Genomic DNA, 20,233 nt, shown 5'->3' with positions numbered 1-20,233 from the left:
GCCAGCGCAAAAAGTAATGTTTAATGTTAAACACTCTGATATTTAGACAGACATCACTAAATGACGGTATCTCACACTGGCTTTTTACAGCACTTCTGCCATGGTAAAACTTATTAGCTTATTACCCGTTTTGTAACCAGTTTCAATGTTATCTTTGCATGAAAACGTTATGTTAACATTGACAACAAACTGGGCCAAGCACGCGTTGTCATGGAGACGCTTTCATGGGTCGGTGTAGGATATGTGCGCCAATTATATGACAGTGATATAAGTAACTTGCATATTGTCTAATATTGTTTTTTCACTTTTTCAATAGTCACCGTTTATCCGGTGCAGCACTGTTACTTTAAAGTAATGTTTAAAGCTGACTTGACAGTTTGTCAGCTGGTGTAAGATTGCCTAATGTACTGTAAGTTAATGTCACACGCAAATTAAAGTTGTACTTCATGCTCTGTATTATAAGATTGCTACATTTTCAGAGCTTTTTACATAATGGGGAAGGAGACAATATTTAAGGAATGATTGTGTGTTGCTGATGTATATTGTGTTACAGATAGTATTATTTTTTTCTATAGTTATTGCATTTTTTTTATCATAGTAACAAAAAAATGTTTGAATTCAAGCTTGCATTTATGTTACATGTCATGTATGTTATCAATCATATACTTGATATAGTAGACAAGTGGTCATATGTAAGTTAATATGATTCCTTACATATTTTTTTCATGATGTCTCTGGTTTTGGCTTGTTGATGTATTCAGCTCCTGCATCTATGGATTCCTTCTGTGTGTTAGATATGGATGTTTTATCCCATTGCAAAAGTGCTTTTGGCAAAATTGACTATGTCTCTTGTGTTTCAGGGGTGGATTTCATGCAGTGCCGATTTTGCAAATTCACAAGCTCCAGTCAAGAGACTCTTTTGAAACATTTCCGCCTTCATCACGGACAAGGTGCACATTGGCCATGCATTCACACAGACTGTGTATGTGTATTTAAAACACCTGGAGCATTACAATCACACCTCTCAAGGTCACACTCAATAGTAAAAATCCACAAAAATTCCACATTTCAGTGTGAATTGTGTGACTTTAAGGAGATTTGCAGTGAGAAAACCTTTTGGAACCATCTTGGACATCATTTAAAGAACCGAGAAACCGTACAATGTCCCTTTTTAAGGTGTAATTTTAAAACAAACATTCGCCCAACCTTCAGTTCTCACAGAAGTCGAAACCATAAAAATTGTACACTTGAGGATTTTCGAACAATTGCAAGAACTGTTTCTGAAGATGAGATAATTGAAAGTGAGCAATCTGATTGTGAAGCAGGAACATCAGCTTATAATTTTGTGAGACCAGATGAGCTTGACAAGATTGTAAAGGATGTGGATAGTGAGACACTTGAACACAAACTGGCATCTCTCTTTCTGTGTATGCAAACAGTGTTGCATGTTTCTCGAGCTGCAACACAAAAGATTGTAGAGGATTTCCATAACCTGCTCTCTTTCTCTAACATTCATACTCTCACCAGTGTAAAAGAGATCCTTTCAAAGCATGAAATAGAAGTAAATGATTGTGTTTTGCAAGACATTTCTAATGCCCTAGTTCAAACTAATCCACTGCTTTTAACAACATCGGAGAAAGGTTCCCTATCTACAGATCACAGAAGGAATATATATTTCAAAGAGCAGTTTTCTGTTGTAGAACCCACAGAGTATCTGTACAACACAGCTCATAAAAACTCTTTTGTTTATATATCTGTCACTAAGATACTTGAGACTTTACTGGGACGGGCAGATTTTTTGGACCAAATTGTATTTAATCAAGAAGCTTTATCTGGACACTTTAAGTCATTTCAAGACGGCAAGTACTACAAGGGCAATAAGTTACTGGGACAACAAAACTTATGTATCAGTTTGGGGTTGTATATTGATGATTTTGAAGTTTGTAACCCACTGGGCACCTCTAGAAAACGTCACAAGATTACTGCAGTATATTGGGTAGTTCTTAATTTACCACCCAGATTTCGATCTAATCTTTGTTCAATTCAGCTTGCTCTCTTAGGTAAAAGTGTGGATGTCAAACAATATGGTTATGAAAAGTTTTTTGAGCCACTGATTAAAGATATAAGGTGTCTAGAAGAAGAGGGAATTTTTGTGGAAGTTGTAAGCCAGTTTATTAAGGGCACTGTATATTGTGTGAGCGCAGATAACCTTGGTGCACATGGTCTGGCAGGCTTTTATGAAAGTTTTACTGTTGACAAGTTCTGTCGCTTTTGTTTGATAAGTCGGGACAAAATTGCAACGACTGAAGTTAATGACTTCCAATTGAGGGGTGTTGATCAACACAATTCATTTCTGGAAGAGCTTAGGCAAACTGACAACCTCCAAAGTGTTAATGGGGTAAAAAGGGAATGTGTACTGAGCAAACATTTACTATTCTTTCACCCAATAACCGGATTTCCTCCAGATATTTTGCATGACCTTTTTGAAGGCGTCATTCCTTTGGAGTTGTCCTTATGTTTAAAAAAGCTGATCTCAAAAGGGTTCATTACATTTGATACATTAAACAACTTCATAAAATCATTTCCCTACAAATATTCGGACAAAGTAAACAAGCCTCAAAAAATTCCAAAAACAAGCTTTGAGAAAGGAACAGTTTTTGGTAATGGACATGAAAATTGGACACTGCTGCGCTTACTTCCTTTTATAATTGGATGTAAGATACCAGAACAGGAGCCAGCTTGGGAGATTTTAATGGACCTCAAGGAAATTGTTGACATTGTTGTCTCAAACAGACTCACTGAGGAAGCATTGTGTTATTTATCTTGCAAACTACTGGATCATCGCTTGTTGCTTACCAGTACCTTTCCGGACTTCAGACTAAGGCAAAAACACCACTTCATTGACCACTACCCACATCTTATACGCTGCTATGGGCCGTTAGTGGAATTGTGGACGATGAGATTTGAAGCAAAACATAGCTTCTTTAAAAAGGTGGTCCATGACACTCACAACTGGAAAAATGTGCTGCTAACTCTTTCCTTGAAACACCAGCAAATGATGGCATACCATCTGGATAGTGGGAACCTTTTAAAACCAAAGCTCTATGTTGACAATGTGAAAGTGGTCAGGGTTTCAGAATTGGATCCATCAATCAAGTGTGAAATACAAAAGAAGTACCCTCATCTAGACAGTGTGTCTCTGTCTAAAACCGTTCATTTTTTTGGGACACAGTATGTGGCGGGCATGATTTTATCTGCTGGGCAATGCAGTGGCCTCCCAGAATTCCACAAGATTGTGACCATTCTTGTCAATGCAGAGGAGGTGACATTCATTTGTAAAAGACTGAGTTCCTGGTACATTGAACATTTCAGGTCCTATGAGCTTGTTGAACACACCTGTGCAGACCTTCTTGTGCTGGATCCAGATGTGCTGACGGATTATCACCCTCTAACAGCATACACAGTTGGTGGAAAGCTGATGGTGACCCCAAGGACGTACCTTCTCTATTAAAGCAACTTTATAATGGTATGTTCTCTCCCCTCCACCCTGTCTCCTATTCTGATCTCCCCTCTCACCCACCCTTTTTCTCTATTGTACTCTACTTCAAAACTCATTTCCCCTTGCTTTTTCTTTTCTTCTCCACACACTTCTTTCTTCTATCACTCTGCTATCCTCACCAAATTATCTCTCTCTCCTTTGTTTTCTCCTCATTAAGCATTAGTTTTGTGCTGAATGAATTGAAGGTTTTCCCAAGTGTAGGCCAGTTGAGTACAGTGGCTGAAGAAAATGAAAACTTGGATATAGACTTGAGCTTTATTTAAAAAAATTTTGTGTGTGTGTGTTTTTTACATTTGTAGACTAAATCATTTGCAAATCAAATGTAGTCAGCAGATTCATCTGGAAAAAGGCAGCTGTATGGTATAGGTGTCAACTGTCTTCTAATTGTGTTTGGCTATTGATTTTCTGCCAACTTTTTTTTCTCCTCTTTTCAGACTTTGTTACTTCGGGTAGTTCTTTCCTCCAGAGAAGCCCGGCGAGTCCAGCTTCCTGAAGTACCAGCATCTGTGGGACAATTGATTGATATACTTAAAGAAAGACTTGAACTTGCAGGTGACTTCTCACTACAGTTTGAGGATCCAGATTTCGGAAATGCAATATGCAATCTTACAGCAATATCTGAATTACCAGCTGAGCGTGCAGTCCTGCATATAATGTGGAACTGTGATTCATCTACACTTAACCAATCCATTGCTTCAGTGTCCTCTGCTTCAGTCTCTTCCCAGGACACAATAAGTGTGCACTCTGATGATTTCAGGCCTAGCTGGACCGATACTATCCAGATGAACTTAAGACATGTGTCAGAGTGGCCCTCTCCATTTTCTATTCCCAAGTTTTCACATGATGTTGAACTGAAATTGTGTAAGGCTAATGTGACATATGAAAAATCTAAGAAGGGCCTTGCAGTAACAAGAGACATGAAGATGGAGATTTTGGATAAAATTGCAGAGGCAGTGTTTGAAATTAAAGCCTACCCTGAGAAAGATGAGGTTGAGTCAGTGGCTTCTGCACTGGTTCTCAAATATCCATGCCTGAAGGAGCCAGGTAGCATCACAGGCTACGAGGGATGGAAAGCAAGTATCAAGCACAAACTTGGAAACTACAGATCAAAGCTTCGTCGGGCAGGCTGCAATGAAGTAAATGTAAACAGGAAAAGGAAAGGAGAAGATGAAGCCAGCAGTCCTTTCACCCTTAAAAAGCCCAAACGTGGAGAGGTCAATCATGTCCCAGATTATCCACAGCACCATGATGATTCTACTCTTGAAGAGGAAAGAGTTGCTCTGGTCAGTGAAATGAAGAAGAAACAAAAGAACTTGAAAGTCATACAGCAGAAGATGGCGCTGACATTTTCTCTCAGGCGGAGAGAGGTTGTGGAGTGTCAACCTATGGTATCTGAGGTCCAGGAGAGATGGCCTGGGCTGTTTTCCTCTGAGGAGGTAAGAGTGTCCAAATTTATTTATAATTTAATTATTATTCAAATTGGGCATGACTTATACTAGATGGACTATTATTGAAGTAGTACAGTATTTGCTGGTGTAATGCATTGGCCAACTTTATTATACCTTGTGCAACCAGTCCACATTGAAATCTGTGACCCATTAGATTATTTGACCTGTCATAATATTCTTACCCTGAACATTTCTGCCAGTACAAGAAAAGAGTCCCCATGCTAAATCAAAATTGTTCTTCCTGTGAAACAGAAAGTCAATCACATAATTTTTGACTTAGCATGTATGTTTTTTTTATTTTAGTGCTGGAAATAGGACTTCTATAGACTGAGATTTTTAGGGAAAGAATACTAAGGCAGGTCACATAATCTGATTCGTCACAGATTTTGGTGCAACGTAGAACATAATATGTATTTGCATATTGATACTGTTTTTTGTGGAGGGTGTTTCTATTCCTGTGCAAAATGTGTATTCATGAGAGATTTTTGAAGTAGGTTTTGCGGTTGATAACACAGTCAGGCATATAACATGGTGCAGACTGTACAAGGCAGCTACCCAGAAATTTTCTGTGCTGAATAAATGGCAATATTTTGGTTATTGTCTTGTTTAGATATCTGAAGAATTTCATCGGATCACAAGCAAAGACCTCCTAGGGACGTTCAATGCATCCCTCAACAAATTTGTGCCTGGCCTGCTGAAACTATACCGGTCTAAGAAGGGAGCTCTTGGTGAGGACATGGAAGACCTCTTGGATAAACTTGATGAACAGGTAAGTGCTCCTTTACCTGACATTTTTAGAAGAGAGTATACCTTTGTCATAACAGAAAAAAATGTTGGCTTCAGCCAAAACACATCAATGGAAATGAATGTCATCAGTCATTACTTTGTTTTTATTTGGCGGTATTTTATTTAATTTGTAAAAAGAAAGTAAAATCGTTAAAATGGTGTTTTGTTTTTTTAAGTTTTACATGTTGCTGGGCCTGATCTGTATTTTATTTTCATTACTATAAGAGTTCTGATTTTGCATTGTGTGTAGGTACACCACGTTACTATACTAATTTAAATGCTTGTTTCCCACTGAATGCTCTTTAGACATCTGACATTGTGTCCCACCGAAAGACAGCAGCACTGAGAGGCCTGCCCATTTTCCTCAGAGAGGATGCAACACAGGTTTTCCTGAAGTGCTTAGTAAGTACAAAAAAGTAATGCAAGCAAAACTAATTGCTATGAGATGTTTTTAAAAGATGATTTAATCCAAAATGGAAATGTCCACTTCCTCAGTGCAGTCCAGATAATTTTATGGTGAGGATTGCAGTTGTCATAACTCTCGCTGCTTTTTTTTCTGCTGAGGAGCACCTGGGCATTGTTAGTGGGTGTTCAACAGCAGAAAATATTTTTGTACAAAACTCATCACAAGGTTGGTTGGTGAAAGATATTGTGCTGTTAATTAAAGGAAAATAAGCTTTTTCTTTTTAAAACCTCCATGAGTCAAATGAGCATCATGGTATAGAGGTTAAAGTTAAGATCTTTAGAAATGTATTTTGTCTTTAATTTTTCTTAGCTTTCAATAATTCATATTTTACTTTTCTTCTCTTCAGGACACTGACATTTTGGAACCAGTGTTGAACGGTGCATCAGTTGCCATCCTCACCATCCTGCAAGATGACGATGCCGATACGTCTGTGCGAGAACATGCTGTTGTGTTGGAAGGGGACATCGTGCTACATAACATTCCAGACCTCTCTACTGCCTTGGCATACCTCTTTGGCCTTCTGTATGCCCTCAACATTGATTATCCAAAGCAGATGAGTTATACCTTTGAAGCAATTCAGGGCATCTTTTTTGAACTCGGTGGCTCTCGATGCTCACAGCGCATAAGGTCTCTAAAAACAAAGCTTTTGCTGTGACTGTTAATGGGGAAGCCAGACATGAGTTTAACTTGTTCTTAAACATGTTCAAGTGCATTGTAGAGTCATGTAAAAAAAAAAACCCAGTAGTTCAACCCCTTTCCCTCTATATAATCGTTCACCTGTTACAAAGAGTTGCATATTTAGTGTTTGAACTGTTAAAATTAATTAGGAATAAGTGAAGGAAAGAGGGAGGAAAGGAAGAAGGGAGAAAAGAAGGAACAGTCAAAACAGAATGGTTCATTTTGACCTGGTCGATCAATATGAAGTTGAAGTGGATAAGGGATTATTTGAAATGTAAATATTAGTCAGATGAATCTGTATTATTGAGAATCTATGGTGAAATTTTGTCTTGTAGGATTTTAAAAGATTTGTTACAGTGTTTTTCACTCCACCTGAAGTATGGAACTGGTATTTTACCTGATAGTTCGCTGTTCATTGATGGTAACATTTCTAATAACTTTTGACTTCTGTAGTTCATCATAGTAAGCCCATGTAAAATGTCGATGTCTGGGTACATAGGCAATTGTTTGTTGCACTACCCTATTTAGTGTGCAATAGTTAAGTTAAGCTTTTACAGGACAGCCAGGGTGTGAACGTGAATGACTAAGCTGCTGGACACTTTTCTTTTTTTCTGGACTCTGGAATTTTAATGTCTCTGCTGGGGTGCTCAAAGCACCCTAAAGAAACTGGCAACACGTTTTTTTCTGTTTGTTTGCTTTTTTACAGAAATTCACCCCACTGCCCATGACCTTCTGAAATATACTGAAAGCACTGTTGAAAAAAATAAATACGTTTTTACATAACATTCAGTTGTGCTTTGTTTTATTCTATATCTGTTTGAGTGTTTTTTTCATGTACGATAACAGCATACATTTTTCTTTATTTATATTGGTAAATTTTCAACTCACTGGAGTAAGAATTGTATGATTATTCAACAAGAATATCTGCGTTTGGTGAATTTAGGAATACATGGCCTTGGAGGGAATAATTGTATGTTAATTCAACAGGAATATCTTTGTTTGGTGAAGGCAGAAATACATGGCATTGAAACCAGAATTTCTTTGTTAGACTTACAGGATTATCCTAATTAGGTCAACAAGTAGATCCAAGTTGGCAGAACATGAAAATATTAGTTAAGTCAACTACAGTTGGCAGAAGTTGAGAAAACTCAAAAATCTCTTGCATCATGTTGCCTTGAAATTTTAAGTTTTCTCAACTTTTTCTTTTTTACAGTGTATGTGGGTGTGCTGCATAACATTCAACCTGCAAGGCAGGCCAGTTTGTCTTTTTACATGCATTACAGTGCTCCTCTGACTGCCCAGCATGTCATGGTGTGTGTGGGAGTGATTGTCCTTATCTTGGACAACATCCGTCTCACTAACACCACCTTAAGCCAGTCCAGCTCAATCCCCACACCATTACTGGCCATGCGGATCAGTATATTGAATCTGTTGGATCTGCGACCCTCAACCTGCTGCCCCAGCATGCAACATGCAACAGAATAGAGGATGGCACTGGCCACCTGTGACAAGTGGATGAGCACTTGTCCAGAAGTATTGACTTTATGCACATTATGCACATTATTCTCTCTATATATGTATTAGCTATGATTTGCTATTGTCAAAGTAACATTGCTGCACTTACTATCCTGGGTTTGTTTGTGTAAGCATTCTGTTGCCAGCAGACAAACATTCAGCAAGTTAAAGCAAATGCTCAGTTATATGTTGCTTTATATTTTATTATGTTGCAGAATTAAGTAGGGCTGCACGATTAATCGTTAGAAAATCGCGATCTCGATTCATACTTATGTGTGATCTCGTTTTCAAATGACAACCATTAAAAAAAAAAAAAAAAAAAAAAAAGACGATGACGATTGTACCGCATTTTGATCCGGGACGTAATCTGCATGAAAACAAGCGCTCACTCTTCCTGCTCAACAAATGACAAGGGCGGAGCCTTATACCACGTGATGCAGAAGCTGTGCCGTGTGATGCTAAAATTAGCAGGGAAAAAACAACGGCGAGCACGTCAGGGATGACGAGAAAGTAACAGGAGAAAATCCGTCCCGGTCAACCACCCAAACATCAATAACGGGAACCTTATACAGCGCTTCCCTATACCCGTCGAACTCCCGCAGGCACAAAGAAATTACAGAGGCTATTACTTATCACCTGACCAAGGATATGGCTCCCACCAACACTGTGCAAAACGAGGGATTTAGGAAAATGATCAACACCCTAGACAAACACTACACAGTGCCGTCCCGCAACTATTTTTCTATTGTTGCACTACCTGCTCTATACACACAGTGTCGAGCAACGGTGGAGGCGGAATTTCAAGCAGTACAACATTTTGCGGCAACCACAAAACGTGAGACATTTGTTGTTTTTATGTTTGTTTATTGTTTTTATGTTCAGTCTCAACTGTTACGAAGTTGATGTGCAGTTAATAAGTGCAATAAATATTTATACTGGAAAAGAAAATCGTGAGAGAATCGTGATCTCAATTCTAAGCCAAAAAATCGTGATTCTCATTTTATGCAAAATCGTGCAGCCCTAGAATTAAGTCATTTGTGCATACTTACAGTGTGGGATGTGTGTAGCTCAACAATGGATAATAGTGCAGAAGAGGGTACGGCCATGCAGAGGTTAAAGCATGGAAGTACTGACATTACTTCCAGTTTCATTACGTAAAAAGTGACAAAAACATTAGTGCGGGCTGTCTCTGTGAAGGTTCTCAGTCATCCAGGTCATCGTAGTCTAAGGAGTTTAGAAAGAAAAGCGTCTGGACTTCTTTCAGTTGCTTGAAGACGTTTCACCTCTCATCCGAGAAGCTTCTTCAGTTCTAGGGTCAAATGGTGGAGAGTCCAAGATGTAAGACCCAAGGGGGACAATGGACCCCCTAATAATGATCCTCTACCTAATCACACAAGCCAAGGTGTGAAAATGGGTTTAGGTCACTATCAGCCAGGGTGTCGGATGAGCTCATTGTGAAACCTAGCCCCTATCATGTGATTTCCTGAGGTCAGATGGCCCAGGATGTGAGTGGGCGTTAAGGCGTCTGGGAAGGGATCTCAGAACTGGATTATAGATGGCAGACAGTTGGTGTCGTAAACCGCCGCCTGTGTTCAAAGATGGTCGTTCACACTGGACATAGATGGCTTTTTTCACTCCTCTTTCAAACCTGTCTTCTCTGTCCAAAATGTGAACATTGGCATCCTCGAAAGAGTGACCTTTGTCCTTTAGATGCAGATGGACCGCTGAGTCTTGTCCCGTGGAGGTGGCTCTTCTGTTGTACAGTGTGCGCTGTACACTCTGCGTGGGAAGAAAACTTCTTTCTACAGCGAAAAAACTTCAAATCTGAGTGAATACCTAGCACGCTGCCACGGGAATGTGAAACCGCTGAATCTTTAATTTTATTTATTTTTTTGCAGTTTTATATGCTGAAATATGCAGAAAATAGATTTGAATGTTAGACACATTTCTTCAAATCAAAGACTGTTGCATGTAATTTAATTTTTGCTTAATGCAATGTGCATAAAGTCAAAAGATTAAATCTAATAAAACAATTTTTAAAAAGAGACTTTTTCATTTGATTCAATTTTATATGATGGATTATGCAGAAAAAAAATAGAACTGAATCAGTAAAGTAACGGGATTACATTCTTGGAGAAGTAATTAGTAGTTAGGTAGTAATTACTTTTTTCAAGTAACTTGACCAACACTGCTGTCCACAACAGACTCATAGAAAATCCTGAGCATTGTCCGACAGATGTTAAAAGAACTCAACTGCCTCCGAAAATAGAGACGACCGTGGCCCTTTCTGTAGAGTGCAGTGGTGTTTTTAACCCAGTCCAGTTTATTGTCTCTGTGTATTTCAAGGTATTTATAGTCCTCCACGATGTCCGCATTGACCCCTTTGGATTGAAACAGGGGTCACAGGTTTCCTGGTTCTCACTCAACTCAAAATTGAGTCATCTTTCCCTGTGAGATTTAGACTTGTGTGTTAGCTGCTCTCTTTTAATTCTCTTTTCTGTCATAATGACTGATTTTGTTCATTTAGAACTTCACAATTTTGCACAAATTTGCAGTTATATTCTACAATACAACTGCAAAATGAAAAACTTTGGATCTACTGAAGAAATCAAAGTGATTTAAAAGATAAATGGACACACCGCTCACCTTACATAGATAGTGGCTTCAGGTTTAGTTTCTAGTTTGACTAATGGATCATATATTTCTCCCTTTTTGCCACCAGAAGGAACAAACCACGACACCGACATTTTAGGATCACCTTCACCTTCAGTAACAGTGACCAGTACAGGCCAGCAATCATCAGGAATCTCAAAACCTGAAAGAAACAAACATTGTACAGAACTCAGAGTGGTAAATGGACTGGTTCTTATATAGTGCTTCTCTACACTATCTGAGCACTCAAAACACTTTACACAACTAGGCCTCATTCGTCTAGCACTTTTTCTATCTAACTTTCACACACATTCATACACTGATGCACCTGGAGAGCATGCAGACTGTAGCAGATGGGGATCAAACCACCAACCTTCCAATTAGTAGGCGACCTGCTCAACTTGAATATTAAACCAGGTAACACAAGACTAAAGGAATACAAGGTATCAGATTCTAGTTGTTGTTATGTTGATTTTAATCTTACATTTCTCAACTAATTTAGAAGTTCTGCACACCATCTTAGATCTTAGATCAACATATTACTTATTTATACAGTTCCATGTTTAGTTTAGCTACTGCCATCACAAACTAAATTACATACTCGAGTGATATTTCAGTGCCTCATGTACCTGCTTCAGCCTGTCTCTTGACGTAGGTCTTCAGGCGTGAATTTGCAGCTAAATAATCCCTGATCCTGGTGCTGTCGAGCTTTGTGGTAATCCAGTCGGTAGCACCATATAAGCGCACCTCAAAGTCCTGCACACAACAGAAGCAAAAACTATACTTGGCGACTAGAAATAAGAACACAACAATAGTATATGTGAACTGTTCCAAAGCCTACCTGGTGCGTCTCAACCACTTTGTACTGAGGACATTTTTCCTTTGGGCAAAAGTCCTGTCCGGTGCAGAGTGACACCAGGAACACAGCTAAGAGTGCAAAAACCACCTGTGCCATCTTCACTGAGTCTTCTGAGGAAGTGCAAATGCAGCTCCACAAACAATACTGCAACTTAAAAGTACATCAAAGCGATGCCCTATTGCACCAGATTATATCAGACACGCCGACATAGCTGTGCTGCAAGGCAGATCAGGCAGTTTATCTTGTCTGTGGAAAAAGAAACAAAACAGACAAGCTGTCTCTGAAAATGTTTTGTGACAAAACAAATTCAAGGCCAAGAGACATACAGAAGTGTGTGATATTTTTGTCTTCTTTCATTTTATCAGCTTCCATTGAACATAAGAAACCCTTTTCCCATTTGCTTGGAATGTGATGGGTAACACTTTCAAACTTTTAAGTAGTTTGTGTACTTTTAAATATTCTTTTCTCATTATGAATAGGTTGTTGTGTGCTCTGCAGACTTAGATAAATTTTACTGTACATGTCTATAGTGCAAACATGCCTTTGAGTGGACAGGCAGTCACATTTGATAATTTATTTTCTTTTCCCACAGTAAAGCTTTTCTTTATAGCCATGCTAGCAGCACAGCTAGTGAGACTTATTTTAGTTTTTCCATCTAGGACCTTAAAGATCCTTGAACTTAAGACTTAGAGCTCATCCCTGACATATTTTGCTCCTGATGCGATCCTTACACCTGATTGTCCCTCCACTGATCATAAGTTAATTTTCAAACTGTCAACTAAAACTGGAGATTCACATTTCACCATCACAGATATGTAATGCTGGCCTGTCTCAGCTGACTCATATTTGAAATGTTGCTTTTAGATACTTATCATTACTGTAACCTGAGCAGGAAATTTAATGCTTCACAGAAACTTACTGAGTTTAAAATTCCTGTGACCTTGCAGTTTCAGAAAGTGGTTAAACAGGCTTGTGCACAAATTAAACCGTGTTTGCATATGTCATCACTATGTGTGTGTGTGTGTGACACACACAGTCTTATGAAAGATGTCTTATGAAACATTGGGACATTGTGTAAGAGAGAGGAGAAGTGCAAATTGCATTAATAAATAAATATGTACATTATAAATCACCTATCATAGAATTAAGAGTTGTTATACAGCTTAATAGAGTATGGTAGGAACGATTTTCTGAAACTTTCTTTATGGCTGTGAGGTTCAATTACTCTGAGGGAGAAGGAGTGTGGAGTGGATGTGATTGGTTGGTTCATGATGGACAGCAGTTTGTCCATTAACCGCCTGCCTCTCGCTGACTCAAACACCTTGGTTCACACATCTGAGATTCCTTAAATAAAGCAGAGTTTTAAGTTTTGTCAGATTTATCTTGTTTTATACATTTTTATTAAAATAAAATTCAAAAAACTGAGTTGGCATGCTATTGCATGCTGCATATGCTGCTGTTTAATCAGAATCAGAATACTTTTATTAATCCCTAAGGAAATTATGTGGGTTACAGTTGCTCGGATAACAAACTAAACTAATTAAATGATACAATATGTTACAGATTTACAAGTTTAAAAATAGCACTAATAAATACAAGGATTAACAGAGGTGATTATAAATAAATATCAAGAATATCGACAGGAATATTACAGAAAAGTAGAAAGGAGCGTGTGCAAAAGGGTGTAACTATTGTAGTGTTTACAGTATATTAGATGGAGGAATTGTACAGGGAGATGGCCACAGGCAGGAATGATTTCCTGTGTTGTTCAGTGGTGCTTTATGGTAATCTCAGTCTCTGAACGTGCTTGGACCAGACGAGGCTGAAGGCTCTGAAGCTGGACCAGACGGGGCTGAAGGCGGCGGCGGCGTGGGAGCCGGAGGCGCTGCAGGCGGCGGCGTGGGAGCCGGAGGCGCTGCAGGCTGGAAGGTCCAAGGGATCCTTCCAGCCTGCAGACGAAGGCCGGAGCGGTCCCTCGGACCCTTCAGCGGAGACACGAGACGAAGGCCGGAGCGGTCCCTCGGACCCTCCAGCAGAAGCCATCACTAAGCCAGCAGTCATGGATGCCACTAGCGGACACAAAGGCGACTGGCAATGCACTGAGCACTGGCTCTGCCCAGGCAACGCTGACATGGTGCAGTTCTCAGGTGGCTGCTTAAACTTCAGGGGTCCAGAATCAGCTGGGGACTGAGACCTAGCCTCTGGGGAAGCCCTGGAGCGGCAAACTGTGCCAATGGCGGCTAAACCATGAAAAGCACCTTGAGTAGAAACAAGTCTTTCTCCCTGCATGGAGTGAATGAGTGAAACTGGTGACACAGGCGCCTGAACTACGGGCGACACTGGAGGCGCTGGAGCGTGAACTACGGGCGACACTGGAGACACTGGTGACAGAGCAGAGAGTGGCTGCTGAGCAGGTGATACGCTGTTCACATAATCATCTGCTGCACAGAACACAGCCCCTGAATGAACAGTCACACAGTCCGAAAACGGAAAAGAGTCCTCACTCACCACAGCCGGCGAATTAGAAGCCCGAACGTCCGGCTGTGGGGTGGCACGCCGGCGGCGTGATCGGCGCTTCCTCCCCGCAGACGGCTCCGACGGGCCGGGCAAGATCACATTCGGCGAGTCAGGCAGCGAGGAAGGAGTGGCTGAGAGAAGGTGAGGTGTGTGCCGGAGAAAAGCCTGCATGGTCGGAGGAAGCGATTTCAAAAGCCATGGCAGGCCGGAAAAGAGCCGTTGTAGCCGGTTTTCAACGGTTCGAAGCTTTGTTACGTTCCCCTGGGGGGGGGGGGGGGGGGTCTAGGCGATGAGGGGGAAGTAAGAAAAGTGACCGGGTCAGAAAAAGGAGTCAGGGAGGCAAAACAGTTAAATAAAACAGTTTTATTGAAGTTATTCAACTAAAAGAGACGGACAAGCCGTTATCACCATAAAAGAAACAAACAAAACTCAGGCGTTGGTCAAACAAAGCAAAAAGTCAAAAGGAAAGCGCAGCTCACTAGCTGGAAACCACAATACACAGCTCACTAGCTGGAAACCACCGCAAACACTCAGCTCACTAGCTGGAAACCACCGCAAACACTCAGCTCACTAGCTGTACCCACACAAAATGGCACTCTGGCCCAGAGCTCACCCTGCTCTGGGCTTAAATACCCTTAATTGCTGATGGGAGTCAGCTGTACAGGAGGAAAAGGTGGCATCTCAGGCAGGGGAGGTAGTGGGACACGCCCACACAGGCACCCTCAGGAGAGAGAGAGAGGCTAGGGCCGTAACAGCTTGTACAGAGGATTCTCCAGCCACAGCCCGAGGAGGATCTCCACATTGTAGCTGATGTCATCCTGGAGCTCCTCGGATGGATTGAGTGCCGCAGGGTCCATGCTGGCTGGTTCGTACTGTCACATCCGCGGTGGCAGACGTGTGGAATTGGAGATAGGACCCAAAATGCGGCAGCTCTGGTGCAGATGAGTATTTATTTAACAAAAGAAAATACAAACAGCAATGGCGTGGGTGAAGGTGAAACAGGAAAACCTAAAGTGGGTAAAACTAACAAAACAAACCAGAAACGAAGATGCAGGGAGGTCCGGGGAATTGCATACGGAGAGACGCAGGGAGACCGAGGGGAAACACAGACGAACCAGCAACGACTAAGACAGAAGACCAGACTTAAAAACACTCAGAGAACACAGGGAGATCACACACAGGTGGGGGACACAGCTGTGAGTGATTAACGTGACGAGACTAGGGAGGCAAACTGAAAACACTCACATAAGACGCAGACCTTCAAAATAAAACAGGAAACACATACACGCAATGACACAACACACAAACTTCACACAGACTGGGGAACACATAGGAACATGAAAACAAAACCCAGAATAATAATAACTAGTAAAACATAAACACGGAGTCACAAACTCCGGATCATGACAGTGCTCCTGTGACTAGCCAGCATGTCATGGAGTAGGTGGGAGTTATTATCCAGCATTTTCTTTATCTTGGACAACATCCGCCTCACTGACACCACCCCAACGGAGTCCAGCTCCATCCCCACAACATTAATGGCCTTGCGGATCAGTTTATTTAGTCTGTTGGCATCTGCAACATGCAGATGTTGCAGCATCTGCTTTGCTGCCATCTCCTGTAACCCGGCATGTTTCTAAGGTACGTTTTTGATTTTGTTTTATTTTTGGGTTTTTTTATGTTGTTCTTGTGGTTTTTGGCCTCAGGTGAGGTGAAGGTTCTCAGTCATCCAGGTCATCGTAGTCTAAGGAGTTTAGAAAAAAAAGCGTCTGGACTTCTTTCAGTTGCTTGAAGATGTTTCACCTCTCATCTGAGAAGCTTCTTCAGTTCTAGGGTCAAATGGTGGAGAGTCCAAGATGTAAGCCCTGTGGGAGTGTCCCCCCAAGGGGGACAATGGACCCCCTAATGATCCTCTACCTAATCACACAAGCCAAGGTGTGAAAATGGGTGTAGGTCACTATCAGCTAAGGTGTCGGATGAGCTCATTGTGTAACCTAGCCCCTATCATGTGATTTCCTGAGGTCAGATGGCCCAGGATGTGAGTGGGCGTTAAGGTGTCTGGGAAGGGATCTCAGAACTGGATTATAGATGGCAGACAGTTGATGTCGTAAACTGCCGCCTGTGTTCAAAGATGGTCGTTCACACTTGTGATGGACCGAGTTGAAAAACAGGAGGAGCCCAGGAATTATTAGAAAAATATAGTTTCCATTTATTTAACCCCCAAAAATTAGATTTACAAGACTAATAAATGTTGAGCTCATAAAAGAGGTCAAAGAAACAAAACTGAACTCAGGCAAAGACTGCAACCTTAACAAACCAAATGACTGCCCAAACATACATAATTGACCTAAACATGAAATGACATACAAGGGTATATATATAATGGCTGATCAGACCATTGTGACACATGAGGGGTAACAAACAAAACACAATCATAAATCACAAACGATGCAGTACAATCTAGTTTGTTAATAAACTAAACACTAAAGAAGAAAATCAAAAAACCCCATTAAACCCTAAACTCAAATATTTAATTAAATACAAATACTTTATTTTTAAAGTAAAGAAAACACACATTCCCCCCTTCAGCAGGAAGTGGTGGTGTGGTCCAATTATCTTCCTCCATATTTAATGGTTTCAAACCCTGGCTACCATCTTTTGTCCAGCAACTCCCAGGGATGATGGCAGGTAAGAAATAAGAAGACAAAAGTTAGTCAGAAAGCAAAGAAATGAAGTAGTATGAATACATAAGTAAACTAAATGTGCGCGCTTACAAATAGAACAAATGTATCCAAACCAATCAATGAAGTTATTGGCAACTAAAATGTATTACTATGTTCTTTATCTTGGACAACATCCGCCTCACTGACACCAACCCAACGGAGTCCAGCTCCATCCCCACAACATTAATGGCCTTGCGGATCAGTTTATTTAGTCTGTTGGCATCTGCAACATGCAGATGTTGCAGCAAACCATGGGTTTGCTAAATGCAAACCCATGGTTTGTCAAATCACAATAACCAAAAGTGAGTCCATAGCCGTGTCAGGATGAAATGCAGGCTTTCCACCTACCAAACCGCGTAGCAACGGTTAGGCATTGCCCGCAGAAACTGCCAACCCCATCTCAATGGGTTCAAAATACTTACTGAGGGTGGCCGCAGACCCTCAAAACAATGTCTCATGTGATAGCCAGGGCTTTTTTGAGCCATCACATGTGGAGAACACAGCAGGCAGTCAGAAGACCTTACTGCAACAGTTTTCAGACGATTGCTCAGGTCACGGGTACAGGCATGTTTGTTAGTCATTGGTGCAGGTCTGAGTGGTGGTGTTATACATGATCTGTCCACCTGCAGGTCATTTTGAGGAACTGGGACATTGTCAACCAGCAGCAGCTCAGGGTTAGGTGACCTCTCACACTGACTACATGACACGATTGAGCAATTATGCTCCAAGTGTAGCCTTTTACTAGGCCTGGCAACCTGGTCGGTTTGAGAACCACGACTAGCTTTTCTCAAAGCAGGCACTTTTTGCTTTGAGTCGGCTTTCCGTTTGAGTTTCAATTTCGAACAGTCAGCAATGAGGTGTCCAGGGTTGTGGCAGAAGAAACAAAGCTTTGTTTTGGGTCTCGAAACCACAAATTTTTCAGCCTTGTTAGCTGGCTCCCTCCTAGCTCTCCAAGATGTGTTACCGTGAGAAGGGATGTCACATTCCACCGCGTTTGTTTTATGAGTTAGGGTAAACCCATCTGCCAGTATGGCAGCCTGCTGTAGAGTGGAAACCCTTTGCTCACTTAAATAACAAGAAATAGACTCAGGAACCGAGTTTTTAAAATCTTCCACCAGCATAAGCTCACGTATGGACCCCACGTCGTTAACCTGGCTTGCAGAACACCACCTATCAAAGAGCTTTGCCTTCTCCCTAGCAAAGTCAAGGTAGGACTGACCCTGTGCCAACTCCAAACCTCGAAAGTTCTGCCTATAGGCTTCAGGTAGGAGTTCATGGGCTTGGAGGACAGCACTTTTAAGCTTTTCATAAACTAAGCAGTCCTCCATTGACAAAGCAGAACAAACCTCCTGAGCCTTACCTGTCAACTTACATAGTAACATCACGCACCACATGTCCTGAGGCCATTGCAGTGCGGTCGCTATGCGTTCAAAGGCGATAAAGAAGCTATGAACATTGGACTCACAGAAAACTGGAACCAGGTGGATGTTATTGCTCATAAACGAGCCTCTGGACACCTGTTCACCAACAGATGTAGGCCCAGTGCTCGTCAGCTCCAGCTGATTCAACTGGAACGTCATTCCAGCCTGAAAAAAAAAACCCACCACCACACACACACACACACACACACACACACACACACCTGTGCCAATTCTCACAGGCTAGCCAACAATTAATGGTAACCGAACAACTTTTTCTCCTTGACCAACTTACCTTCTGCTACACACACCCATACAACACACGACCTACCCAGTTCCTGAGCACAACAAACTTGCCTACCTATCTTCTGGAGCGTGCTGGGCTCGAGGCAACTTGAAAGGCAGAACTTCAGCGACCGGGGCCCTGAATTGCCTACCCCCAACAGGGAACTAATCCCCGCCCTTACTCCGAAAATAAAAAAGGCAAAACAAAAAAAGAGTGCCCGAAGGAAGAACTTAAAACAAAGCTCAGCTGGACACTCACCTAACTAAACTGGGAAGTTGTGAATCTCTAAAAGGTGACAAAGTGAGATAATCAAAAAAAACCCAAATCCAACACAGAATTCCCTTTTCAAAGATCCCGGACGAGCCCCCACTTGTTACATTCCCCTGGGGGGGGTCTAGGCGATGAGGGGGAAGTAAGAAAAGTGACCGGGTCAGAAAAAGGAGTCAGGGAGGCAAAACAGTTAAATAAAACAGTTTTATTGAAGTTATTCAACTAAAAGAGACGGACAAGCCGTTATCACCATAAAAGAAACAAACAAAACTCAGGCGTTGGTCAAACAAAGCAAAAAGTCAAAAGGAAAGCGCAGCTCACTAGCTGGAAACCACACTACGCAGCTCACTAGCTGGAAACCACCGCAAACACTCAGCTCACTAGCTGTACCCACACAAAATGGCACTCTGGCCCAGAGCTCACCCTGCTCTGGGCTTAAATACCCTTAATTGCTGATGGGAGTCAGCTGTACAGGAGGGAAAGGTGGCATCTCAGGCAGGGGAGGTAGTGGGACACGCCCACACAGGCACCCTCAGGAGAGAGAGAGAGGCTAGGGCCGTAGCAGCTTGTACAGAGGATTCTCCAGCCACAGTCCGAGGAGGATCTCCACATTGTAGCTGATGTCATCCTGGAGCTCCTCGGACGGATTGAGTGCCGCAGGGTAGTGATGGTGAGATGAAGCCTCATGATGAACTGAAGCTTTCCATCCAATTGGTCGACTCATGGTTCGAAGCATTGTGATGATTCATTTGCTCTACTGCGCCATCAAGTGGACAATTCAAGTGAAGCGGGCTCTTTGATTATAATGATGTGTAAACCTTATGTACATCTGGATAATGACACAAACTAGTGTTTGGTGCTTCACTTTTTAATAAACTAAAAGACAGAAATCAGATTATAGGATGTGTAGTGTTGTTTATTTATATTTTGGTGTTTATCATTTGTGATATTTATTACTGTGTGCATACTTTATTAGGAGAGACAAAATTAAAAAAAAAAACCATCTCTTCCTTGCTGGTTCCATCGAAGAAGAAATGCACAAGTAACTATGTAGCA

At 41.4% G+C, this 20,233-nt stretch overlaps 1 protein-coding gene across 1 annotated transcript; it reads left to right on the top strand.

Moving 5' to 3' along the window:
- The first annotated feature begins 2,947 nt into the window (after nt 1–2,947).
- On the top strand, nt 2,948–7,132 carry LOC146656102 (sterile alpha motif domain-containing protein 3-like). Its single transcript, XM_085428986.1, has 5 exons — nt 2,948–3,526; nt 3,994–4,995; nt 5,618–5,776; nt 6,100–6,195; nt 6,606–7,132. The coding sequence occupies exons 1-5, from the start codon at nt 3,524–3,526 to the stop codon at nt 6,912–6,914; spliced, it is 1,569 nt and encodes a 522-aa protein (XP_085285112.1). The 5' UTR covers nt 2,948–3,523; the 3' UTR covers nt 6,915–7,132.
- The last annotated feature ends 13,101 nt before the right edge of the window (nt 7,133–20,233 follow it).

This window comes from Rhamphochromis longiceps, linkage group LG13, assembly GCF_057381845.1.
Source record: "Rhamphochromis longiceps isolate RC_006_pf linkage group LG13, R_longiceps_female_GT1.1, whole genome shotgun sequence".
NCBI classification, from domain to species: Eukaryota; Metazoa; Chordata; class Actinopteri; order Cichliformes; family Cichlidae; genus Rhamphochromis; species Rhamphochromis longiceps.
This window is presented reverse-complemented; position numbering and strand designations above follow the sequence as displayed.

Bases quoted from the DNA above. Each gene is read 5' to 3' on its own strand.
- LOC146656102 (XM_085428986.1), top strand. The intron at 4,996-5,617 runs GTAAGAGTGTCC...TGTCTTGTTTAG, and splicing joins GGCTGTTTTCCTCTGAGGAG to ATATCTGAAGAATTTCATCG. The intron at 6,196-6,605 runs GTAAGTACAAAA...TCTTCTCTTCAG, and splicing joins AGGTTTTCCTGAAGTGCTTA to GACACTGACATTTTGGAACC.